We start from the raw sequence: 27,374 nt of genomic DNA, 5'->3' as shown, positions 1-27,374 counted from the left end.
CTCCACACCAGGGGGAATGCCATTGCCAGCTCGCCCTTTCTGTTTGCCATGCCCCGATGGCACTCATCCATTTGCTTCAACTCTTGGGGTTAATTCCTGACAGTTAATTCTCTTAGAAATGTGCTAGGACTCGTTTCCCGTCAACAGCCATCCAGCGTGTTGTCGGTCGCTAGGACCCTTGGTGTCACGTGTGGAAAAGAACCACAGGCCTCTTACCCAGCTCCTTTTGATGAGGAAAACAGAATTTGAATACTTAGACATCCTCAATCATTTATAAAACGCCTTTTGCTTCAGGTGAAGTCAGATTTAAAGACAAGATATTGGGACTAAGGAAGCAGGGCCTGTGATGGGGGAGATGCTGGCATTTACCTGGTCAGCAGCCTTGTGCGGGGCATTTCTTCTCTTGGTTTTCAGGCATATTCCAGGCTGCTCCTTTGCAGTGTGGAGCAGTACAAGTCCATTTGTTCCTCCCAAGTTTTCCTGTGAGAGAAGGGCTCCCCACAAACCAAGCACTCCCTCACCAACCACTATGCAAGCTAACATTTGCAGTGAAGATGACCCAGTCATATCAGTGGTCCTCTCTCTGTGGGACATGGAAGCCTTGGGTTGTACCATCTCCTAAATTGTAGGTCCCTAGCCAGCTCACAAGGGGTGTGTGTGTGTGTGTTTATGTGTTTATGTGTTTATATGTTTATATGTGTGGGTGTATTATGTGAATTTCTTTTGAAACTTATTTTGAGTTAATCATCTGTTTATGACCTGTTCTTACCATTGACCCTTTTGGGAGAATTGATGGATTGACGGATTTCCCCGTTGTCATTCTCCATTTCCATTCTTAAAGGCAACAACTGGGTTCACACAGATATTTGATTTTGCACACAGCCTTATAAACTGATTAGTATTGCTTAGTGTATATATATTTTTAAATTGTATAAAGTAAATGAAGCTGTAGAGCTCATTCCTTTTTTGTGCTCAGAACACTGTTTGGGGGATCTTTCACATTGCCGGGTGTACATCTATTTTGTTGCTTTTAATTGCTACAGGGCATCTGTAAGGGTGTATTGTCCATGTATATTACTCCCACTGACAGTGAACAGTCAAGTTGCTTTCACGTTCTTTTTCACGCCCAGAGGTTGTCTAGACTACATGCTCAGAAATGGGTTTGCTGGGTCATAAATTTGACTAAATACTCCTACCTGTTTTCTATAAGAGCTATATGCATCAAGAATCCTCCAGACAGGACTTCCGCCAAGATGGAGGCATAGGTGGAAACACAGTGCCTTCTCCCACAACCAAGTTTGAACACAACAAAGGTTTGGAGAACTAGGACACACCCAAAGACCAGAAAACGGAATTATACGGAAGTCCGACAACCGTTGGACAACCGTTGGACATACGGTTCATAAACCGTTCAACGGGGTCGGTAAGAGAGGCGGAGCCAGCAGCGGAGCAGGGTCGGGCAGGACAGATCCCCCGACCTAGGCGCGCAGGCAGCCCGGAACCAGTCAGGGTGTGGGGCAGACTGACCGCGGTACCACATTCGCGCACAGTGAGACGGACCACACAGGCCCCACGGGGCGAACCCAGTGGTGGAGGGCTGACGGCGGTGGTACACTCACGTGCAGTGGAATGAAACGCATGGGCCTGGTGATGGTGGTGGCTGCTGCGCCGCGGTGGCAGGTGGCAGACGAGAAGCCATTGTCCCTCTTTGACCCCGCCCCCACATAAACATCACAACCCAGCGACTTAGTTGCCCTGTTCTAGTGAACACCTTAGGGCTCTGAACAGGCACGAACAGCCCAAAAGGTGGTGCAAGAAGAACTCAAAGTCCCAGAGCCAATAACTCTAAGCGACCGAGAAATTGCCAGCCTCTCAGAAGCACAATTCAAGACACTATTTATCAGGATGCTCACAGAACTGGTAGATTATAGTCACAAATTAGAGGAACATAGTCACAAATTAGAGGAACATATGAAGGCTAAACTAATTGAAATGAAGGGAGATGCACAGGAAACCAATAGTGATGGAAAGGAAACTGGGACTCAAATCAATGGAATGGACCAGAAGGAAGAACAAAACATCCCACCAGAAAGGAATGAAGAAATGAGAATTCAAAACAATGAGGAGAGGCTTAGGAACCTCCAGGACATCTTTAAATGTTCCAACATCTGGATTGTAGGGGTACCAGAAGGGGGAAAGAAACAGCCACGAACGGAAAATGTATTTGAACAAATAATAAAGGAGAACTTCCCCAGTCTGGCAAAGGAAATAGACTTCCAGGAAATCCAGGAAGCTCAGAGAGTGCCAAAGAAGTTGGACCCAAGAAGGAACACACCAAGGCACATCATAATTACATTAGCCAAGACCAAAATGAAGGAGAGAATCCTAGAAGCATCAAGGGATAAGGGGACAGTCACCTACAAAGGAGTACCCATCAGACTGTCAGCGGATTTCTCAAAAGAGACCTTACAGGCAAGAAGGGGCTGGAAAGAAGTATTCCAAGTCATGAAAGGCAAGGACCTACATCCAAGATTGCTCTATCCAGCAAAGCTTTCATTTAGAATGGAAGGACAGATAAAGGGCTTCTCAGATAAGGTCAAGTTCAAAGAGTTCATCATCACCAAGCCCTTATTATATGAAATGCTAAAGGGACTTATCTAAGAAAAAGAAGATGAAAAATATTAACAGTGAAAGGACAGCAAACACACAGTTGTTAACAACCGCACCTAAAACAAAAGCAAAACAAGAGGACAGCTAGATCAGGAGTGGAACCATAGAAATGAAGAACACATGGAGGGTTAGAAATGGGGGGGTGGGAGGGGGAGAAGGGGGGAGAAGGCACAGAAAGAATCCTCCAGACATATGCAAGTATTTCCATTTCCTTGTGTTGTTGCCAACACATAAAATCACCTGACTTCCTCAACTTTTTGTTCATCTCATAGGGCTAGTCGTTGTGGTTTGCAAAGCTCTGATTATGGACGAGTCTGATTATCTCTCCGTACACTAGCCTTTTGGGTTTCCTCTTTTGTGAACTGACTGTTCATATCCTTTGATCAATTTCCTGTTGGTCTTCCTACCAATTTCCTTATTGATTTGGAGGGATTTCTTATTTATCCTAGCTGTTAGCCCTTGTTAGCTTTAAATTTGGCAAATACATTCTTTCAACTTGTCATATATTATTTTGACTGTGATGTTCTTTAATGAATGAAAACATTTAAATTTTGGTATGATCAAATCAATCAATTTCCCACTTATGGTTGATGGGAATTTGGGTCTTATTTTAAAAGTTCCTCCTCATGTGTTATACATTTTAGGTTGTCTTAAGAAATTTGTGATTTGAATTCTGTTAGGAAGCTTTACGGAGCTTAGCTTTCTTCCCTTATCTTTCTTATCCCTTTACAGTAATTAGAGAACTCAACAATGAAGGGATAGCAGGGACGAATTACAGAGTTGTATGTGATTTTGCAGATGTGCTCAAGGCACCTTGATTTTTTAAAAAATCTATTTCAAAGTCATGTTAGTGATCAAATTCTTCTAATACCATTTTCCCACCATCTTTGATCTGCTTTCTGGACCCTTTCTGCCTGAGCTACTTGCCTCTGCCCAGCTCATTTTCCTTACCAAGCTCAGGGAATCCAGCGGAATGTATTCTGACTGCCAGAGCAACGCCTTTGCTTCTTCAGGCTGTGGTCTTTGCACATCTAGGTCCAGCCTCTCCTAGAGCCCCCCGGCTGCTCAGAGATGTGCATGAATTTCTTTTTTATACTTTAAGTCCCTCTGGAGGTGCCCTCCATTAGAATCCAGCAACAGCTTTAATCCGGTGTGCTTGTCCATACTTTGACACACACTCTTTAACTTGAGAGCAATCCATTTATTTGTAAATGCAATCCTCTCGGTTGCCTTCATGTTTTGACTTTGCATTGAGTAAGCCACACATACAGAAATCTCAGAGCAGGCAGCTCCAGCCAGGGAACTCCTAGACTCAGAGAAAATTAGCTGTGCGAGAAACCGTGAGGGATGTTCAGTGGTTTCCTCTTGGAGGTGGAGTGTACCACCTCCTGTCCTGGGGGGGCATTTGGAAATATTGGGGGAAGCACTCCTGGTCATCACCATGACCAGGTGTGCCACTGGCACTCAGTACCTGAAGGGTAGGTGCACTGAATGCCCTAGTATGTCTTGGAAGGCCTGAAACAAGAAAGAATTATTTGGCCCTAATAGTGCCCCATGGAAAAATAATGACTGAAATCCCTTTTATTGTATAGATAAAGAAATGAGACTCAGAGGTTGGCAAGTGCCCAAGCTCACACAGTTAGAGGTGAACTCGAACCTAAGCTTTTAGACTCTCAGGCTGTGGTATTTCCATGGATGCAAGAACATTTCCTTGGGTGAGCTCTTCCAAGCTCTTCTTTTGGGTGACAGGAGCCATTTCACACACACCCTATTGTTGTTTTTAATCTTTCTTTCTCTCTCTCTCTTTATTTTTCACTGTTTGTAGCTGAGCTTGGTGATTATGATCCTGATGAGCATCCCGAGAATTACATCAGTGAGTTTGAGATCTTCCCTAAGCAGTCACAGAAGCTGGAAAGAAAAATAGCAGAAATTCATAAAAACGAACTCAGGTAACAGGGGTAGAGATCTGTAAGCACGGTAGAGGGGTGAAAGCATTCTTCCTGTGGGGAGCGTGGAAACCGTGTGGTGAAGTGGGGGTGTTTGTGGAGTATGGGCAGATCGTTTCGGGTGTCAGCCGTATTTCTGGGCCCTGTCGAGGTCTTCCATCAGTAACAATGGCAACAGTGGGGGTCCCCTGGGGGGTGTTTATGAATCATCAGCAGTTATTAGAGCTATGTATTTCCTTAGCCCTGTTTTAACCACCCTGAGTTTCTGAATGTGAGATGCAGGGTAAATAAGTAACCCTTTCTGTCCTGAAGTTTGCACTGCCTCTTCCTCTCCCATGGCCATTGCTGGGGGCTTTGACTCCAAGTAGGGTGGAAGCCCCGACAGGGTTTCCATTGCTGAGCTGCTTTCAGGGTGCCGGATTCAGCACCGACTCCTCTTTTTCTTGTCTGGGATGCTTCAGGACAATTGCTAACGAGAATACTAATGGCAAGAGTGGCAAAAACACATACAGTATCCACTGTGTCCCAGACACTCTTTTAATTGTTCATGATCACTCATTTAATCTTCACAACAACCTGGGACACAGGTGCTATGGTTATTCCCATTTTACAGACGAGCAGCTGAGGCACAGAGAAATTAAGCATCTTACTCGAAATTATAGAGCTCGCAAGAGGCAGAGACAGGATTAGAATCCAGGTGGCCTGGCTCCAGAGTCTGTGCTCTTAAGCAGTGTGTGGCACTCCCACTTGGCCTGGTCTGCCAGGAATGAAATGAGGCACAAGCAGGAATCATCGGCAGTTTGGAATTCAGGTAACTTAGGTCTTCTAGCCTGTAACTAGAGTTCGGATCTGTGCAAATCACAGAAGCATTCATTATGATAAACACAGCAAGCTTGGGTTGTGCTATGACAAGTGTTGATGAAGAACTGAGAGAGCTGAGAGACTTCTACCTTCTGGGCCTCTGGCAATTATAAAAAAATTAGTGTCACTGGTTTATGAATTCTGGAACAAATTACTGTCCGCTTGTGAGGGAGTGAGTGCTAGAGCTCCCTACTTTATGCAGGCACTCCCCCTTCTGGTGAGTCTGAGAAGAGCACGCACGTGGGCATTTAAGTTAGCAATATATTTCAGCTTGGAAAAATGTGACTGTTGTTCTTAAAGATGATTAGATATCAAAAAGTTATACCAGTTACAGAAAGGAACATAGCATCTTGATGGGGAATTTTAGAGTATTGTCTCCTCATGAAAAGCTTTGTTGACCACATATGACACTCCAACTACTCTTTTTTCCATTTTGGGGGCAAGCAAGCTCAAGGTTGAAATGAATTTCCAATGTCCACTTGAGGGGTATGTGGATCAGCAGGGTCTGGAGAGCACAAGGTGAGACCCTTTAGGGAAAGGAGTCACATTCAGCGTGTGGATTGGGGGGAGATTGGAATGGAAAGGTCTGTTGTGATCAGAATTTGCAAAGCCTCCAATGCTCAGAACATCTGATAATAATAAACATTTATTGTGCACCTACTGGATGACCAAACACCGTGCTATGAGTCTTATGTGCATTGTCCCACTCAATCTTCCCCGGTTCTGTGGGGTAGGCGCTATTGTTGTTTCCGGTCCAAGGTGAAGGGAGCACAACCTGGGGTGTCTAAGGGCCTCGCCTTGCTCGCAGCAGAGTCAAGACTTGAGCCTTGGTCTTATCTGAAACTAAGATACTTGCTCTTATCCACTATGCTGACAACTGTAAGGCAGTCAGGTTGGTTTTCCCCAGTGATCGCCATGGCCAAGGCGTCGGAGGGTGGAGACCAGCAGCGGGACGACCAGGTAGTTTCTGCTGTGCAGACGAGAGATGCTGTGGCCTGACCAAGAGCGAGAGTAGAGGACTCTGAAGAAAGAGTCTCGAGGGACATTGCTGCAGGGCTCAGCGACCCACTGGACTGATGAGTGAATCAAAATTCCCAATGGTTGTTTATAATCAGAAAGCTGTAGATCAGCCCTGGTGCTGCCACCGGAATTCGTTGATGCACAGCAAAAGTGGTCGTCGTGCACCTAAGGAACAGAGGGGGTCACCAGTCAGACATGGTTTAATAGATCCCAGAAGTGAATGCCATGACTTGGTTAGAACTGCTGTTCTGTGTGTGTCACGGTGTGTCTGTCACATCCGAATGTTACAGACCCTTGGAAAGAAGTCGAGTTGTGTGTCAGAAGGACGAGGCAGCTAGAATCGTGTGACACTGCCTGGAAAACTACAGCCAGTGTTTCCTTATGTACTTTGGCTAACCCACAAGTAGTCGTGTGTTTCCTGTGGCATCAGTGCAGCAGAGAGAGGTTTTAGGTTTGGGTGGGAAGATAAGAGCAGAGCAAGCTGAAGTGTGGCTGGGAGTGGTGGGTGCTTTCCGGAATCAGTTGGAACGCTGCCATAGAGACTCTGGTTACTCTGGGCGTTCCGTGAGCCCTTTGCATACAGGTAATGAAGGTGTTGACCTTGTATGGGAATTGGATTGCTCTGCAAACCCGGCAGTGTCAAGAAGGAGTAGTAAGTGGAAGAGATCATTGCTAGAAGCTGTGTCTAGGTGTTACCACCTTACTCTCCCAGGTTGTCACAATACCCATGACCCTCCCACACAGCAAACGGCTAATGTGTGATCATTGGTCTATTGTTACGGAAACTTCCTGGGAGAATTCCAGTTGGCCTGAATGGGGGTTTGAGTGGCCCCAGAAAATAACCTCCTGCTTTCTGTGTAATTTCTGAACCAGCTGGGAAAGAAAACAAGAGATGGTGATAGAGAAACTCACACATTTGCAGAAATGGTGACGGTGATTTGCAGTGAGATAAACATTTTTATCTGTGGGGTTTCAGAACCTTCTCCAGCCTTTTTATTGACTAGAATCAGTCTCCTTCTGTGCTCACTGAGGAGGGAACAAAAGCTGTGACTCTTGGGAGAATTTAATCGGGGAGAAAGGAGGACCCTCCCCATTCTGAGGAGGCTACCTACTGCTTGAAATTAGAACTAACATGGCTTGATAGACAGGCACAAGTAAGAGACATTTTAGGGGAAGAAAGTGTGAAAAAGAGACTCCTGGGAATTTTTAGGTGCTTGAAAATAGAAGATGGAGATCTTAGTAAGAGTTTCCATGAACCAAGTGTTCAGACTTCTTTTATTTGTGAGTGAAGATTGAAATTCATGGCTGGATCAGTGTTCCTTCCTTAAACGTGCCTCATCTTTGACTGAACAGAAGGGTAGGGTAGGGAAGGGAGAAGTTACAGTTTTGCAAGTGTAATAACATAGTTTATTTATCATCTCTGTGTCAGTCATGAAAAGCCAGATTTTGCTGAGAAACAACCCCAAAATCTCCATGGTTTAGAGTAAGAGAGGCTTGTTTTTTTCTCTGCGGCGTGTCCACCAGATGTCAGTGGAGGAGGAAGGGGTGAGGAGGTCTCTGCTCATCAGGGTCACTAGGGGCAGCCCCAAGCTTGAATTTGCCACTACTTGAGTCAAAGGAAAGAGAGAGCTCTGGAAGGTGTCGCTTCAGCTTGCAAGTGATACATGTCACTGTGGCCATAACTGCTCACATGTTAGGGTCATAGTGCAAGGAACTGAAATTCTATGAAGTGTCCAGAAGGTGCAAACTGGAAACAGTAGGTGAATAGCTCTTAATGACCTTCACAATATCATTAACTAGTAAGTTTTAAAAATAGACTAATTTTCAGAGCAGTTTTAGATTCGTAGCAAAATTCAGTGGAAGGCACAGAGATGTCCCCTCTGTGAAGCTGCCCCCAATATCAATGTTCCCCCACTGCAGTGGTACATTTGTTGTATTTGACGAACCTGCCTGGAGGACACATCATCATCACCCAGAGTCCATGTTTACTTCAGGATTTACTCTTATTTTTTTTTGTTTTTTTTTTAAGATTTTATTTGTTTATCTTTAGAGGGGAAGGGAAGGAGAGAGAGAAATATCAATGTATGGTTGCCTCTCGTGCATCCCCCACTGGGAACAGGCCTGCAACCCAGGCATGTGCCCTGACTCGGAATTGAACCATGGTTTTTTGGTTCACAGGCCCGTGCTCAATCCACTGAGCTACACCAGCCAGGGCAGGGTTCACTCTTGATGTATATTCTGTGGATTTGGACAATAATATCCACAAGTATAGTATCATACAGAATACTTTTACTGCCCTAAAAATCTGTGTTCTGCCTGTTCATCCTTCTCCCCCCCCAAGCCCCTGGAAACCACTGATTTTTTCACTTTCTCTATAGTTTTGACTTTTCCAGAATGTCATATAGTTGGGTCCATACAGCACGTGACCTTTTCAGATTGGCTTCTTTCACTTAGCGATATGCATTTAAAGTTCCAACAATGTGTTTTTCCATTGATAGCTCATTTTATTGATGAATAATATCCCATTGCCTGGAGGAACCACAGTCTATCCATTCACCATACTGAAGGATGCCTTGGTTACTTCAAAATTTTGGCAATTATCAGCGAAGCTGCTGTAAACATTCACATGTAGGACTTTGTGTGGGCATATGGTTTCCGCTGCTTTGCATAAATACCAAGGAGAGCAATTTCTGGATTATATGGTTAGAGTATGTTTAGTTTTGTAAGAAACTACCAAACTGTCTTATAAGGGAGCTGTACCATTTCGCATTCTCAGCAATAGTGAATGAGAGTTTCTATTGCTCCACATCTCTGTCAGTATTTGGTGTTTTCAGTGCTCTGGATTTTGACTGTTCTAATAAGGGTATAGATAATAGAGTATTATTTAGAAAGACTTTGTAGAGGCAGCTTTTGGCTTCTTCATATCCTGTGAGCCAGAGGATGAGGAGATGTATGATACACATTATTGAATAGATGTCAGTGCTAAAACCTACTGAGGCTGAATAATTCTTCTAGATCAGGGATGGTTAATAATGTTTTTGTTGTTGGTGGTGGGGAGGGAGCGGCGCTTTCTGAGTTGTATGATCTCCATTGCAGCTACTCATCTCAGATTTTATAGAGCAAAATAAGACACAGACAATACATAAATAACTGGGCTGTGATTCAATAAAACATTTTTTTAAGATTTTATTTATTTATATTTAGAGGAGAAGGGAAAGAGAGGGAGTGAAACATCAATGTGTGGTTGCCTCTCGTGTGTCCCCTGCTGGGATCTGGCCTGCAACCCAGGCATGCACCCTGACTGAGAATCGAACCGCGATGCTTTGGTTCGCAGGCCTGAGCTCAATCCACTGAGCTATGCCAGCCAGGGCTCAATAAAACTTTATTGACAAAATGGTGGGCCAGACTCGGCTCAGGGGTTCTGCTTTGTGGACTTCTGTTCTAAACATGTGGCAGAGCGGGTCTAGAATCAATTTCTGCTTCGTTTTTCTGTCTCTGTAGATAATTTTAAGACAAGAACTATAGTTGTTTTCAAAACTATGTGTAAAAAAGTATCTGTTTTAGTTTACAGATTTCATTTGAGTTTGGCACACAGAGACAAGGTTCTACCACTAGAACTACTTTAGAAATAGGCCATTCCTCCTTGGAGGGCCCTCTGGTAGCTGTAGTCAGTCACTGCCACAACTTCTGGGGACATGACAGTTCTGTTATCATTGACTCTTCTTAGCATCTGTTTTCCACAGCTGTCATCATGGCCTTCTGGGTTGAGAGGGAATACCGCCTCCATTTGTCCTGAGGGTGTTGAAGATCAAGAATAAGATTGATTTCAGTATCAGAAACCCTGATACACTTTTCTGAAGGTTTTCCTAGAGTTTCTACTCAGCTAGTCCTTCCACATCCAGTTCAGCAAGTTTCTTTTTAGAGGTAAAGGTATTTGAATTAGCTTCAGTCACAGGTCATTAGCTTTTAAATATTGAAAAAGCTAAGTTGATGGTGAAGAGGCTTTGATGCAGTACAGTAATGCCCCTTCATCTGCAGATTTGCTTGCCACAATTTGTTACCCACAGTCAATCACGGTCCAAAAAATATTAAGTGGAACATTCCAGAAGTAATTCAGAAGTTTTAAATTGCCTGCTGTTCTGAGTAGTGCAATGAAATCTCATGCTGTCCTGCTCCGTCCTCAGGGATGTGAATCATCCCTTTATTGAGGGGACCACCTTAGAGCATTACAAGAAGAAGGGTGAGTGGGACACAATAACCTATTGTGTGTGTGTGAGAGTCTGTGAGTCTGGGAGTGACAGGGAGGAGATGAGGCCAGATTATCATAACTTTTATTATAGTATATTGTTATAATTGTCCTGTTTTGTTTATCAGTTATTGTGAATCTCTTACTGTGCCTTATTTATCAACTAAACTTTGTGTAGGTATGTATGTATATATAAGAAAAAGCATAGGGTTTGGAACTGTCCACAGTTTCAGGCACCCACTGGGGGTTACTCTATATTCCTTGCCCTTAATGAAAAGGAAAATCATCCAATTATCTACCAGCACAATGATCTAAGGCAGTGAGCTTTGTGCTGGGAGGAATAATGACACTGAGTATGTTTTACACAGTCATTATCTCTCTTCATTTCTCCAAACCCACATTCTCAGTAGATCATATGCTGTGCCTTCCTGGCAAGGATTTACAGTTTCTAGAAATAAGTGGCCTGATATGATAATACCTTCTACCTATGCTTCTGATGAATGGATCACAAGGGCCTCCTTAGGAAATGTTTTTGTGCAGTTTTAAGAAGAGTGTTTATGGTGTAAAAGGAAGAGGGGAAATGTCAGATTATTTTATAGCTCTAATCTTTCTTAACATGTGCTTTCCTCTGTCGTCTCTCCCTCCTCCCTCTGTTCTTTCCCTGCTTAAGTCTCTTGTTCCAAAATCCTAGAACGATGGTCCCCAACCTTTTTGGTTCCAGGGACTGGTTTCGTGGAAGACAAATTTTTTACACACCAGGGTGCGGGGGGATGGTTTCTGGATGATTCAGGCACATTACATTCAAGCTCACCTCCTGCTGTGTGGCCCAGTTCCTAACAGGCCTGGACCAGGACTGATCTGAGGCCTGGAGATTGGGGACCTCTGCCCTAAAATCTCCCTCCCTGGTAGGTTATCAAATCTATTCCCATTATCCATTGTTACTTGGTATAACACCTTTATTAGAAGTGGGTAGACAGATGATTTGGTATTAAATACTTTTCCTGTAAAAACAAAATCTCTGCATTATATGGCCTAGAGTCAGGGACATTTCTAGAGAAGGTTGGGCTGAGGGCAAGTGATGCACTGCCTTAAGCCATCAATATTTTTTATACAGATGAAATCTGGATGAAGTGACTTGAAGGGAGAAAGAGCAATGTCACTGTCATGTAAAATGGCTATGCAGAAAGAGAGAGGGAGTGGTACCCAAAACTGGAACCAGCCATTTCTAAATACATCTTTGATCATTCCCCAAATGTGATTCTGTATCATACTTAGAATCAAAAACTCTTTGAACTTTTGATGAGTCTGTAACCATGTATTTATCCACTTATCCATCCATTCATACACCCATCCATGGTTCATCCATTTCACTATCCATCTGTCTGTCCACTTATCCATGTACGCATCCCTGATGCATTCATACACCCATGCATCTGTCCATCTGTCCACCCATTCATGCACCTATCCATCCATCCAGTCATGCACCAAATGTTTATTAAAGGAAAATTCTGTCGGAAGCTGCAGAAGTGCTGGATGACCTGGCTTGGCGATCTTCAGCTGCTTCGCCACCGGGCTGGGATATCCTTTACCATCTGCACACCTCCATAGCCTCATGTTTTGAAAGATTTTATCTGAAAAAAATTTTCATGAAGCAACAATTAATTTGCTTTCCATTTTTTTACAAATGTATTTTATTGATTATGCCATTATAGTTGTCCCATTGCCCCCCTTCATTCCCCTCCACCCTGCACACCCCCTCCCCCACCATCCCCCCCTTTAGTTTATGTCCACGTGTCACAAGTTCTTTAGATTCTACATTTCCCATACTATTCTTGCCCTTCCCCTTGCCTATTTTCTACCTACCGTCTATGCTACTTATTCTCTGTACCTTCTCCCCCCTTCTTCTCCTCCCACTCCCCTGTTGCTAACCCTCCATGTGATCTCCATTTCTGTGGCTCCGCTCCTGATCTACCTGTCTGCTTAGTTTGCTTTTGTTTTAGGTGTGGTTGTTAATAACTATGAGTTTGCTGTCCTTTCACTGTTCATATTTTCTATCTTCTTTTTCTTAGATAAGTCCCTTTAACATTTCATATAACAAGGGCTTGGTAATGATGAACTCCTTGAATTTGACCTTATCTGAGAAGTGCTTTATCTGCCCTTCCATTCTAAATGAAAGCTTTGCTGGATAGAGCAGTCTTGGCTGTAGGTCTTTGGATTTCATGACTTGGAATACTTCTTTCCAGCCCCTTCTTGCCTGTAAGGTCTCTTTTGAGAAATCCGCTGACAGTCTGATGGGTACTCCTTTGTAGGTGACTGTCCCCTTATCTCTTGCTGCTTCTAGGATTCTCTCCTTCATTTTGGTCTTGGCTAATGTAATTATGATGTGCCTTGGTGTGTTCCTTCTTGGGTCCAACTTCTTTGGGACTCCCTGAGCTTCCTGGATTTCCTGGAGGTCTATTTCCTTTGCCAGACTGGGGAAGTTCTCCTTTATTATTTGTTCAAATGAATTTTCCACTTGTTACTCTTCCTCTTCCCCTTCTGGTACCCTTATAATTTGGATGTTGGAATGTTTAAAGATGTCCTGGAGGTTCCTAAGCCTCTCCTCATTTTTTTGAATTCTTGTTTCTTCATTCTTTTCTGTTTGGTCGTTTTGTTCTTCCTTCTGGTCCACTTCCTTGATATGAGTCCCAGTTTCCTTCCTATCACTGTTGGTTTCCTGTGCATTTCCCTTCATTTCCCTTAGTCTAGCCTTCATTTTTCCATCCAATTTGCGACCAAAATCTACCAGTTCTCTGAGCATCCTGATCACAAGTATTTTGAACTGTGTATCTGATAGGTTGGCTATCTCTTGGTTGCTTAGAAGTATTGGCTCTGGGGCTTTGAGCTGTTCTTCTTGAGCCATAATGTTTTGGTCTGTTCATGCCCATTATGTATGAGGGGCGGAGCCTTAGGTGTTCACCAGGGCAAAGCAACACTTGTGGCTGGGTTGTGACACTGTATGTGGGGGCAGGGTCAAAGACGGGCAATGGCATTTGTTCTGCTCTCTCTCGGATTTCGGGCCCCTCTGCTGCTTCCTGCAAGCAAACCTGGCCCCCCTGGTGCCGGCTCCCAGGTGTGTGGGCCTGTGCACCCTCCAGGACCCTGTGGGTCTCTCCAACAAACTCTCTGTGAGCCTGGGAGCCTCTCCTGGCACCTTGACCCCTGCAGGTTTCTCCAGTTAATGCTTTTAAGGTTTAAATCCCGGCGCTGGGGCCCTAGTTTGCTCGGTCGGTGTCACTGCTTGTTTTTTTTGCTTGGTTTATCTGTGTGAGAATGTGTGACCGCGGTCAGCCAGCCGCCTTGTGTCCTCACTGGGTCCACCCATTGCCACCCCATGCCTGGGATCTGCCAACCACCGCCTGCGTGCCTGGGTCAGTCTGGCCACTGTTTCCTGTGCGGCCTGACTCTGCCAGCTGCTGACTCCACCCCTCTTACCAGTCTGGCTGAATGGTTTGTTGTTGTTGGGCTTCTGTACTGTTCTATTTTTTGTCTGTTTTGGTTGCGTTTTTGTTACTAAAACTTTGTTGTCTTAAAACTTGGTTTTGCGGCGAGGCACAGTGTTTCCACCTACGCCTCCATCTTGGCCGGAAGTTCCTCTAATTTTTTACTAGTCATACACATCTACAACTACCACCCATAGCCTTTGAGTATCAAAAGGTCACTAGCCAAAATCAGAGAAACTTAATGCTAAATTGTTACACTTGAGGTACTCTTGGGGTTCGAAGCAGGGGTTATAAAATGACAGTCCTTGGACTAAACGCTGATCCAGATGAATATTCTTTGGGCTAAATAATAGTTTTTAAAAATGTAATTATTTTACCTAAGTTCCAGCTTTACTGGCAACTGGATGATTTGGTCACACTTGGCCCTGACCCCAACATGGCAGCCCTCAGCTAGAGATGAGCAGCAGAACCCTTAAAAAAATCATTTGCTCTTTGAATCACTACCATCCCTGCTTAACCAGTTCATTTTTACCTCCATTGGTATTGAGTTTGAGACCATCCTCTTTTTTTAATCCTTACCTGAAGATATGTTTATTGATTTTTGAGAGAGAGAGAGAGAGAAAGAAACAGAGAGAGACAGAGAGAGGGATTGATCAGTTACCTCCCATATGTGCCATAACCAAGGATGGAACCCCCAATCTAGGCATGTGTCCTAACCAGCAACTGAACCCACACATTTTTTGGTGTAGAGGATGACACTCCAACCAAATGAACCACACCTTCTTCTACCAACAAGGAAAGGGAGGTCTGAGAGATTCACTTACCTGAGGCTCCACAGTTCTGAAGTGACAGACCTTGGCCTGAATCCTGAGATTCCCTCTGCAGTGCTCAGACATCTAAGTGGCTTCTCTCCAATAAGTCTTGTCCTTGACTGGCCCAGGGCATCATCAATGTCTTCTTAGCATGACATATACCCCAGTTTGCAGTGTTTTATCTAGTGCTCTGTGTAGAGGTGGTCCCTAATAGTCCTCATGGAGTTTGCAAGAGATAACATTCCCCTCTAAGTAAGGAATCAGAGGTGAGAGACTGGGGACTTTTACTTCCAGTTACGGTGTAGAAAAGCTTGAGACATTGATCTCCCCCAACACCAAGGTAACACCAACAAACTACAAAAACTGCAGAAATCATATTAGTAAAACCTATCTGATTGCTGAGAATACAAAGAAATCCAAAGGTACTGAAATCCAGATTGTCCTTCTGAGGAGAATGGACACCTGCAGTAGCTTTCACTTTTGGAATTGTGGTGGGAAGTCAAGGACTAGGCCATGAGTAGGCTGACCGACTTGACTGACTGGGACCCAAAAGACTCTGGTTACAGAGTGAGTTGCACTTTTCTACCACCCTTCAGCCCCCACCCTTCAGCCCCCACCCTTCGCTGAGTGAAGAGGGGCAGTGTGCTGAAGTTGGGCAGGACGGGAGAGCTGAGCGAAATCCCTGTGAGACACTCCCAACCTTCAGCCAGAACCTGGCAGCTTTTGCCAACTGTGGGGACAGGACCACAGGGGAGGGGACAACTCTTGCAAAGTGCAGAGAGCCAGCAGTGATACTGAAGAGCAAAGGAGGTGCTCTGCAGCTCAAAAAGTTGGCAACCCAACCTTTATAAAATGTAGGGAGTTCTCTGGCATCTCCTGGCTGCTAAGAACCAAAGTCCTGCTGCAGGGCAAGTCCTGAGATCACTCACATTTGAAGCCTGTGGCAAGCAAAATCGACCTAAGTTGCAATTAGGTTGCAGAAAAATGAACCTAACTTAAGTTGAGAATGCTACTTTGCAGTAGACCACTATAGTGTGGTCTTCTACCTAGGAGTTTAATTCTGGAGCTCATAGACCCAGATGATTCAGGTGGAGCCCAAAGCACCCCTGCCCTACCAGCTGTGCTCCAAGCAGTCCAGGTCATTGCTGGCAAGATCCACACTTCATTCCACAGTTAACCACTAATAATTTGTGTTCACTTGGGGACACTATATGTTTTTGTACTCAAGATAATTGTATGCTAAAGGCTGACCAATAAGAGAAGTGCTTCCCTTTGGCAAAAAGTACTCAAGATGAGTGGAAGGGAACTGTGTAGTTAAATACATAATTACTTGACCTCACCTAATTTATCACCAAAGCATACCTCTGGAGAATTGTTAGCTCTTAAAAAGGAATTCGAGTAATCACTGTATTTTTATTTCTAAATGTTTCATCAGGGGCACTATTAACCTTCAAACAGTACCTAATGCAAGATATAAACATTAGAAAATCATTATTTTCCATTACTCAAGAGATTTTTGCCAGAAACAAATGTCCAGTGAGGGATTCAAGGGAATAAAACAAAGCATTTCTATTTAGTAGATCTTAGTATCTTCCTGAAAACCTGATCATTCCATGGTTTCTTCCTCAGTGAGTGTGGGGGATGCAAGGGTTTCTAGTGCCATTAGTCTCTACCTTTCCTCCACTGGTTCTGAACATTTGTAGTTAGCCTTTCTCTGTATGTGACTTCTTAGATTAAATCTCTTAAACACCTAGCCTTTGGAGATCTGCAGTCAAACCCAAAGCAAACAATAATCATTTGAGGACTTTTATTTTAAAGAGGGGCTGTTGCTTTGCTGCAAAAATCTTGACACGCTTCCTGACATTCCCCCCAGTGTTATAGTTCTGTCAGTCACATGCAGGGCTAACAAGAGAACATGTTCTGCGCCAGGCTCTATTCCAGCTGCTTTGTATCTGTTAACTGCTTACTCTTTACACCGGATCTTGGAGGTTGGTACTATTTTCATATTGACTTCATGCAATCAAAGAGACACAGCTTCACTTCCTGTGTTCAGTTCCTGGATCAGGGTCCAGCTAACTTTTTCCGTAAATATTTCAGGTTTTGCAGGATGTAGGGTGCCTGTTCTCACTGCTCAGTTTTGCCATTGTAGCATGACTGCACTGTTAGACAGTCTGTGATTGAATGGACATGGCTGTGTTCCAATAAAACCTTATTGACACTGAAATTTGAATGTCATATAATTTTCATGGGCCATGAGATGCTCTTCTGCATTTGTATTAAAGCACTGAAAAAATGATAAACCATCTTAGCTCGAGGGCTGTACACAGCGAGGTGGCAGTCAGGATTTGCCTGCAGATGCAGGCTTTGGTTTGGGGATCTCTACTTAGATTAAAATGGAGACATCACAGCTCTCTAATCAGGTGTAAATACCAGTTATCTGAGGTGGGTTGCTGGCCATCATTGATGAATTGCAATGTTTAGATTATGAGAAGGGCTTTCTATAAGACCTGGTATTGAAATGCTCTGCCATGGCATCCAGGAGCACAGGCAGGTGGCTCCTGACCATGTCCGACTGGTGATGGGGGTGGTGCAGGCACTAAGAAGTGTTTGGAACCAGGCAGACTTGCACTTGCCCTTGGCTTCTGCACGTAGCCATGCAGAGTAAGTAGCCTTGGGCAAGTTACTTTCGCTCTTTAAGTGTTGGAATCTACATCTATAAAATGAGAATAAGAATTCCTCCTTCATAAATAGTAAGTGAAAAAAGATGTATTGCTTGGTAATCAAAACAATTATGCATTTCCTGAAACAGTAGGATTTAGTAAAAGATAGATAGCTCTGCATGTATATTATATTCCTGACCAATTCCATTTAGTGCAGTGGTGCTTATAGATTTTATAATATATCCACCAAATAATTCTTTTATTTAAAAGCCAATTGTTTTAATCATTGTAAAATATATAATATATAAAAGACTATATAAAACAGTATATATAATATATGCATAATTTAAAGAATAGCTGAAAAACCACCCAGGACCCTTAACTCTGCTAATGAGTTGGAATGTTACCAGATGCTTTGAAGTCTCTTCTGTGCACCTCACTTTCACCCAGAGCACCTTCCTCCCTTTTCTAAATTATTCTGAGCTGAGTCATTCATTCTCTTCTTTTGCTTTTCTTAATATGCTTTATATATATATCACTAAGTAATGCGTTGCTTTGTTTTTGCGTATTTTTGATCACATAAATGGAATCATACTCTATTCTTCTATCTCACTTTTTCTCATCAACATTATGTTTTTGTGATTCTTCCACATTGATGCATATGGCCATAATTTAGGTCTTCATTTTTACCTCTGTGTAACTAATTTTATGTCACATTAATGTGTCATATTTTATATATCCACTCTCCTGATAATAGACATTTAGGTTGTTTCTCAGTTTTTCCTATTACAAAGTCATATGGGCTCTTGAATATTCTCATGGGTATCAACCAAGGTATGGAATTTGCTGGGCAGAGAGTTTGCACAACTTCAGCTTTTTTAGGAAGTGGTAGTTTGTTTGCTAGGGTTGCCCCAGACTACATTTATCAGCAACTCCTGAAATAAAGATGCCCCCTTTGTATATCAGTGAGCTTTCAGAACACGAAGACTAAAGAGAAAATCCTGAAAAGGCTTTAGAAAAACTTTATCTTCCTAAAGCAGGGTCTTGAATTAATTCCGCAGAAATATGTCTGTAAAGGATGAATTTAAAAATTCTCTCTTCTATTAAAAGTAAAAGCTTAGTGTGTGTGGCTACCTTCCCTTCCTTTTCCAGGTCCCTGTGGATAATAGAAAAAGTATTAGACAGTGGATACAGGAAAGAAGACCATCTTTGGGTCAGAAGTCCTGAGGTATCTCTGTAAGACAGGACACAGGAAACACAGGGCAAACACATACATGGGAGGAGAGGAGTGGTTCTGGGCGCTTCAGGCAGCAGGTACACAGGTTGGCCAACATGGTGAGTGGGCAATTGCCTTTGGAGCAGTCGGGCAGCTTGGACCCCTTCCTCTGCTTCCAGGTTTGATCTGGGGGTACCCTGTGTGTGGAAAAGACCTAGAAGGAACCAGAACTTTCAGCCTTACATCAAATTACTGACACGCACTTGACACATGGCACATCCTATCCTTCCCTACATACAGCCTTTGGAGGCTGTTGCCTTCAGTGAATAACATCAGATATATAGGTGACTGTCCAAGCAAGAATCACCAAACACTTAAGGGAAGGAACATCAATTCAGTGAATGAGAAACTGACTTATCAAACCAAAAGCACCATTACCAAAAAAATAGTGTTAATGGAGCAAACAAGGTTGAACTTTAAAAGTGGATGTAAGAGAAGTAAAAAGTTTATTTTTCATAAAATAAGAACAAGCAACTATTTCAAGAGTCAGATATAGGCATACCATGGAGGTATTCCGAGTTTGGTTCCGGATTACTACTGCAAGTGAGTAATAGCAAGTCACATAAATTTTTTGGTTTCCCAGTGCATATCAAAATTAAGTATATGTATAGTATATTACATTTTACTGTAGTCTATTCAGTGTGAAATAGTATTGTGTCTCAAAAATGTGCATACTTAATTAAAAAGAATATGTTTACTAAAAAATGCTGGTGGAGAGTTGATGGCCACTGGCTGACCAGGGTGATGGTTGCCGATGGTTAGGGTGGCCATGACAATTCCTTTAAATGACAGTGAAGTTTGCTGCATCAATTGATTCTTTCACTTGGATTTTAGAGGTCATTTTAGGGTTATTAATTCACTTAATTTCAATATTTCTGTGTCTCAGGGAACAGGGAAGCCAGAAGAGAGGAAGATAGACAGGGGAATATCCAGAACACACATATTTATTAGGTTTGCCTTCTTATATGGGTATAGTTCATGGTGCCACACAATTAAAATGGTAACATCAAAGACCAATTATCACAGATCACTGTAGCCAGTATAATAATAATGAAAAAGTTTGAAATATGACAAGAATTACCAAAATGTGACACAGACACAAAGTGAGCAAATACTATTGGACAGAGTATGCCCATAGACTTGCTCGATGCAGGGTTGCCAAAAACCTTCGATTTGTAAAAAAAAAAACACAAACAAACAAAACACAAAACACCAACAACCCCCCCCCCAAAAAAAAACCCCACACACACAGTATCTGTGAAGTGCAATAAATTGAAGCACAATACACTGAGTTATGTCTCTAGTTGTTACATTGGAAATGAAATATTTAGTTGATATTTAAAAACTCATACATGGGGTGAAAAACAGGATACACACCAATGAAGAATAAATTAGCAAGCTGGAAGGTTGAATGAATAATTCAAAACATAGTACAAAGAGACTTAAAAAATGAAACAAAGGTTTAAAAGCCATGAAGGATAGACCTAGGCTAGACCTGCTACGGCCTCTCAAAGGAGAAAAAAGAGAGAAAGAGCATTTGGGAGTAAAGGAAGTTGAGAAGGGAAGCAAAGAATCAAAGCAATGGCCAAAGAAAGATACGAGTTGTTGGATTAAAAGTGCTTCCACAGCACTGGTCATGATGAATAAATAAAGATGCTCCTTAGACATATCACAGTGAAACTTCAGTGTACTTGGACTAGAGAGAACATCATGAAAGGCTTTGGCGAGAAGGAAATTGGGGCACAGTTTTGATGGAGAGGCACGATGATGACTCTTAACTGTCTTGAGGGGGTAGTGGAGGAAACCTCTCTTTGGGGAGAAGCTTAGTTGGAAATAGGTTTAATATCGCAATATAGTTTTACCTTTGCAAATAAAAGTGAATTCCTACTGTTTCCCTAGCAATCTCTTCTTGGTTGTTAGGGTTATATATTTACCCCTGGGGAGTAGTTCAGATCCTCTAGAATACCGTGGGATGTTTATGTCAGCCAAAGTGGAGTCTTTGAAATGCTGCACAGTCCTGGTTTGGAAGTTAGCCCCCAAAGGGCTTTTCACAGCCATCTATATTTGTAGTCCTCTCCCCGTCTTGAGGCCAAGACCTTGTTTACCACCCAGGATGCCAGTGCTAAGACTTGTGTCCGAGATTTCCTTTCAAAATCCAGGGCTTTCCAGTGGAATGGTCGCCAGTTTGTTCCAACCTGGATGGCTCTCTCTAGGCTTGTTGATGGGGCAACAGGGTTGCCCACTTCCTTTCCTGAGCGAGAAGAAATGTCACTTCCCCTGGATAATCTTTAAAATAAGTTGGAAAGAACAGATGCTGAGTTTTACTTCATAGTAAGATTACATTTCCAAGGGCCTGCTCATTGGTAACTTGATAACCTTGATTAAGTGTACGGGTTGCTGGAGTCCTCGAGTACTTGCGGGTTTATTACGGACACTCAGCCTGGGAACAGGAGCTCAGATTCCTCAGCAACGGGCTCCTTGTGGTGAAGCATAATGATCAGTGTTACTGATTACTATTTGTGCTTGATTTTCTCTCTTTACTTAGTTTAGGATATCCCATTTTATTGAATGAAGTGACTCCATGTCTCTCTCATTTTCCATATTAACTCTCTCCCTTTTCTTGTGTGATGTTATAGAGGCCAGAGCCCACCGGTTGCTGAATTTAACTTACTCCTGAAAGCTCACACTTTGGAAACCTATGGGGTGGACCCCCATCCATGCAAGGTAATTGCTTCTCACAGCAGGTAGACATTAAAGGATTGTTTTGCCCCACAAAAGGTCATTGTTGTATATGCCTGGCAGACCCCTCCTAGGATAATTCCACAGCTGGCTCCACTGACCCTCATTGGAAGAAACAAGAGTGAGCTGCAGTCTCACGTTTTGGTAGTTGGTTCTCTCCACCTGAGTCAACCAATTGCTTGCCAATTGCTATGTAATAGCCACACATTCTTAAATTAACATGCATGGATTAATTCATCCATCAGGGATGGTTTTATCCCTAAGAAGTTACAGGGTCCTAACATTTATTTTCAAGGCTGGTGCTGGCAAGAATGCAGTCTGAAAAGATGGGAAAGTGGAAGAAAAGAAAGATTTAAAATTATTTTTTGACATTAGGAGTATTTGTTTTTCTTTTTCCTTTACTCACATTATTTTGACAGTGTTTCTTTCAAGCATAAAATCTGGCCATTTGTGTCAGAACCACCTGGGCTCCAACCCAGAACTACCGATTCAGAATCACTGGTGATGCATCTGGCAGGTCCACCTTTCGTACAGGTTCAAAAGGCGATGTTCATGCACACATATTCCGGAACTGTTTTATGAAAAGTTTTTTCCATTCCGTGTCTTAAACTAAGTACACATCAGCCAGGCACTAGCCTGTATTCTGAACTAAGCATTTATATCAGTTGGACTTTTAAAGTTAGTTCTTGAGTCATACTGGAACATTTCTTACCCGGGTGGGAACAGATAGTTGTATTTGGTCAAGTGCCAGTCTCATAGCTCTCAGCTTAGGTTCCTCACTACACGCAAGTGGGGAGCTTCCTAAACTCTTGCTGTCCTGTTCCATCAGGGTCTTTTGGGGAACAGACCACATGCCCCAGGTGATTCCAATGTGTACATGAGGCTGAGAGCCGGTGGTAATTGTCCATACTGGTACATGCATCCTTGAGATCTGTCCAAACATTTATTTTAGAATATTTGCCAGATGCCTATTCCTAGTCATGGTAGAAATAAAATTAGTCCATTTAATGAATTAGATTTATCTACAAATCTGAGCCCCTCTGTTTATTTATTACTTGAAGACTGACTAGATTGTTATTGTTGTTCCTCTGCCTTTACTTATTAATGAAATGCTTAGTTTTCTGGGTCAAGGTTGAAAGCAAATAGGCATTCCTGGACATATCTTTACATTAGAATGGCCAGGAATCCTGTGTGGGATTGAATCAAGCTACAGTAGACGCTCAGGGGGTTGGTATTATAGCATTTTGGTTGTAGGGTTAACGACAACCAGGAACGGTTTGTCCACATTATAGGGCAGATATGAGGACTCAGGTAGCCCCAGAAGACATTTGGTTTATGACTAATCTGGACTTTCCCAGGAGATTCTTGGAGAGCAGAAGTTCTGTCCTCAGAGGGAAAGCTATGCGTTCCTGGACCTTGCCCAGACTTTGGAAGTACTATCCTTAGAGGTCCCATCTCAGAAATTTAGTTTATGGCTGCAATCATTAGAATTAACCTGACATTAACCCAGGATGAGAATGAATAAGCATACCACTTACCATTTACTTTATATCCCTCAATCCAAATATGTTGTCATCTTATTTTAATTTTCAGGATTCAACAGGCACAACAACGTTTTTGGGATTCACTGCTGCGGGCTTTGTGGTATTCCAGGGAAATAAGAGAATCCATTTGATAAAATGGTGAGTACTTTATTTTCTTTTGAAAACTGGCTTATCATTTTTCTTAATCTTGTTCTTTTCCCACCTTTGACTTTTTGTTTTGTTTTTTTTTGAGATATCAGGTAGGATGCCTGGTATTCATTTCTTTGCTTTGGAACTTCATTACGAAGGGACCTATTATCTGTAAATGAAACCCGATCTAGGTTGCCCTCTCTTAGGAGGGAATCCAATTTGTCTAGCTGAGTAGTGAACTCAGGAGACCTGGGGTGTGTCCTGAGCTCAGGGGGTCTGCTTCCAAAAAAGGTGTCCAGTGTTTTCTCACCAGTAGCTTCTGCTCTCACCAGAGGGTGACCAGGCGTGGGGATGGGGATGGTGGTCAGGGAAGGTAAAGGTGCCCGTTTCCTTGAGCAACAAGACCCAGTTCCTCCCATCCATTTCAGTCTATTCTGTTGAACCCTTGCTGCAGACTTACTTTTTGTTATCCAGCCTATCAGTGTAGATGCTTTTGGTCAAAGTAACAGTACTGTCTGCTTACAGTGCCTTACCAGTAAGAGGGCTGATCATCTCACAGAGCAGAAGTTAGAGAGCTCAGACAGCTCTATGATCCTTTAACTGAACTGTCCAACAACACTCTGTAGGATGTGGGTCTCTCCGTTCTCTTATTTGCCATTATAGGGTGGTCGCCTTTGTCCCCAGGCTCATAAAATGGCATGGTCATGTTGCAACTTTGGCATTTACATCTTTACACAGCAACATCCAGAGCCTGGAGGAGAGCAGCCCTTGCATGTGTCTGCTATTAAAGCAAGCATAAACTTTTCAGAAGCCTTGTGGGAGACTTCCTGTGTATTTGGTTGGGCAGGATGGGGTCACAAGTACCTCCTTAAAGCAACTCTCCTGAGAAGAATGGGGACTGCTGACTGGGTGGTGAAATCAAGATTCATTCTCTTGGGATTGGAAAGAGCATGATCTGTAGGAAGACATGACCCCGAGGAGGAATAAAGCCTAGATTGTGTCAGTAAAGAAGAGGCGGGATGGTGACCCACAGTACCCACTCTGTCCAATCAAGGAGCAACATGGTTTTGGGAAAGAGAGAAGAAGGCTGAACATTGTACGTGTGATGGGTTATTGGAAAGGCGTAGTCTTGTGCCTACCTTCAGCTGATTCACTTCCCTCTCTGAGAGTCCCTGACAGGTTTGTCAGCCCTGTTATGTCTCACTGAGTTGGAGATTCACTCCTTTGGCTTAAGTGCTTGAATCTGAAGTTCTTCCTGATGGGCTAGTGGGTATCCATCCTCACTCCTGAGCTGGAAATGATATCTTGGCACTTACCTGAACCTCAGTCTCATGGTTCTATAGCTTCAGGACTTCTTTTAGCACCTCGTTATCAAGGAGCTCTCCCTACCTTCTCAGCATTCTCCTCTTACCTCCCTTCCTTTCAAACCTTCTCCACTAGATTAGCATTAGTCAGCAAATGTCCACTCCTCTCTCTGCACCTTCTGGTCTTTTTCATGATCAGCCCTCTCTTTCTAAGATGCCCGGTTTCTCTAAATATCTTCTTTGGCCTGTCTGTAATTGCCTTTCAACTCCATTCCAGAATACATTCCCTGCTGACTTTGGGGAGCATGGGCAATTTGAGGATTTCCTTCATTCCACAATAGGGCTATAAAAGGTGTTAGGGTCCTGAAGAATGATAGATCCTCAGGTTTTGAATTGCTTGAGTTAGGTTAGAACTGGACACATCTCAAGTGTAGACTAATTGCAAGTCTCTCCCTCCTTGGACCTCACTTTCTTCCTGGGTACAGTGAAGAGCTGAGAAGGACAATCTGACCATTTGTTTCTGTGTTCTGTGTCTTAGTGTTCATGCTGGCCCGCTGATGTCAACTCCACCCTTCCCAGCCTTTGATTAGGCACATGCATTTTTCATAGTCATGTATTGTTACTAAAACAAATTGTCTTCTCACATTAATCCTCAGATTTTTTGTTTGTTTTTAATCATCCATTGCACTTTGTAATTCTTGCAAATCCTTCTACCTAAATTAGGACAACTTAATGTGACTGCACTGTTCTTTATTTACTAGGAAAAGCACAGAGACACACATCATTACTATCGGAGGAATTAGATCAAAGGAATAAAAATAGAATTCTTCCCTTCACACATATTTTCTCACCAAGAAGGTGACTTCGTGTCTGCATTTCAGACAGATTTTAATCAAGCAGCTTCTTAAGATGTCCATTCATCAAGCTGTCCTCACAACTTTGAGCATCTCAATACATAATGAAATATTCTATGAACAGGGAGAGCAGGAATGAAATTTCACAGTGTGATGTGTGTGCTTCTCAGAGATGAATGTGGAAGGGTGGGAGAACAGATGTTGTGAATGCACATCATTTCACTAACTGAATCTGAAACCACCACATTCTCCCTGGGGCTGGCCATTCTTGTTGGTTGTTAAAGTTCATGAGACCTCTACTGCTCCTTAAAAGAAATGTGCAGCTTAAATGTAAAAAAGTGGATTGAATAGTTGAGGAAGGCATGTGGATCCTCTCTTGGGAAGAAAGTTGCTGTGTAGTTCACTCGGGGGTTTTCCACTGCTCACTTGGCCTTCACTGATGATAAGATGGTATCTTGTTTCAGTGCAGCCCGCTTGGCATGTGTGAGTCAGCCACGTTCCTGTGGGAAAGCCAGGTACCTCAGTGAGTTGCCACTTGCTTTTTCCTCTCACCCAAAGGTATTTTTTTTTCCTTAGGCCAGATGTCTGCAAATTGAAGTTTGAAGGGAAGACATTTTATGTGATTGGCACTCAGAAAGAGGTCAGATACTGCTTTTCTAACTCTCTGTCATTGTGGGTGTGAGAGCGCATGTGTACATGTGTACCTCTGAGAGATTTAAGCATAAATGTGCATTTAGCCTTGTGGGCCTCAAAGACCATGACCTTAAAGTTTGCAGCAGTAATAGAAGCTATATGCTTGAGAATATTTGAGAAGTAAGCAAATAAACACTGGGCTTGCACATTTAAGAATAAAGTTAGTGAACAATGCTGAGTGAATACCCTTGTGTAAAAAATAGACTGGGATAGCCTTGAGATTTAGCAAATGGGCCTTCCCCTACCTCTGTAATTTACCAAAGTACAGATTTAGGAAACATACAAAGAATACTTACCAAGCTAGATACCAACCAGTGATGGGTAGAGTTTTATAAACAGAATCTATAAGAACCAAGAATCTTAAAATAAAGGAGTTGCCAAATATAGGTTGGGTTTACTAGTAAACACATTTGGGAGGAGGGCATTACTGAAACTTAGAATCTCAGAACTAGGTCTGGAAGTTGGCATAATCTTGACCACAGTTTTCAGTTCAACCACTAATTATTCAACATTGGCAAGAAAGTTTTAAAATTAGCCCAAGTGTGATTGAGATCAGGCAATGCCTGCAGAGTTGATTGTGAGGCTACTTTTTTTTTTAATCAGAAAGAGGGCCTAGGTAGATTAGTGTAGTGATATCTTCAAAGAGTGAGGTGAGTTGGTGGGTAGGGGGGAATACCATTTTAAAAACACTTTTAAGAACATGGTAATATACAAGTTACTTCAAATCTGTTTGGTAGGTGTCAGGATACAAATAGGTAGATACCTGAAGGAAAACAATGAAAAGCATCAACTCTGTTTAACATGCCCTTTCTTGTTTTGTTATTTTTTATTAGAAAAAAGCCATGTTGTCATTTCATACTTCAACACCAGCTGCCTGCAAACATCTTTGGAAATGTGGGGTAGAGAACCAGGCCTTTTATAAGTAAGTAGCTTTTATTTATTTAATCATAGGTTTTTTGAGAACACCCATGGAACCCTTTTATGTTTTGCAGACAGCTCTATGTTCATTTTTGTAATAGTCCTTTTTATTTTTTAAAATAAATTACGAATTTGGCGCTTTGTTCAGGATGACTCCCTACTACTGCTGGGTCAAGCAAGTCCCGAGCTCGCTGTTGGGTGTTTCCCATGGAATTGCCCT

General features: G+C 42.8%; 1 protein-coding gene across 2 annotated transcripts in view; it reads left to right on the top strand.

Moving 5' to 3' along the window:
• The window catches only part of FRMD3 (FERM domain containing 3), a 275,666-nt gene that overhangs the window by 177,860 nt on the left and 70,432 nt on the right, over nucleotides 1-27,374 (top strand). For both annotated transcript variants that reach the window (XM_037035831.1, XM_037035829.1), the window contains exons 6-10: nucleotides 4,496-4,619; nucleotides 21,610-21,697; nucleotides 23,306-23,394; nucleotides 26,120-26,183; nucleotides 27,070-27,158. In XM_037035831.1, the coding sequence (XP_036891726.1) occupies nucleotides 4,496-4,619; nucleotides 21,610-21,697; nucleotides 23,306-23,394; nucleotides 26,120-26,183; nucleotides 27,070-27,158 (454 nt within the window). The remainder of the gene's footprint in view (nucleotides 1-4,495; nucleotides 4,620-21,609; nucleotides 21,698-23,305; nucleotides 23,395-26,119; nucleotides 26,184-27,069; nucleotides 27,159-27,374) is intronic.

The sequence above is a fragment of the Sturnira hondurensis genome, unplaced genomic scaffold (assembly GCF_014824575.4).
Source record: "Sturnira hondurensis isolate 20B ecotype Veracruz unplaced genomic scaffold, ASM1482457v3 Scaffold0022566, whole genome shotgun sequence".
NCBI lineage: Eukaryota > Metazoa > Chordata > Mammalia > Chiroptera > Phyllostomidae > Sturnira > Sturnira hondurensis.
Note: the sequence above shows the minus strand (reverse complement) of the source record. Positions and strands in the feature narration are given on the sequence as shown.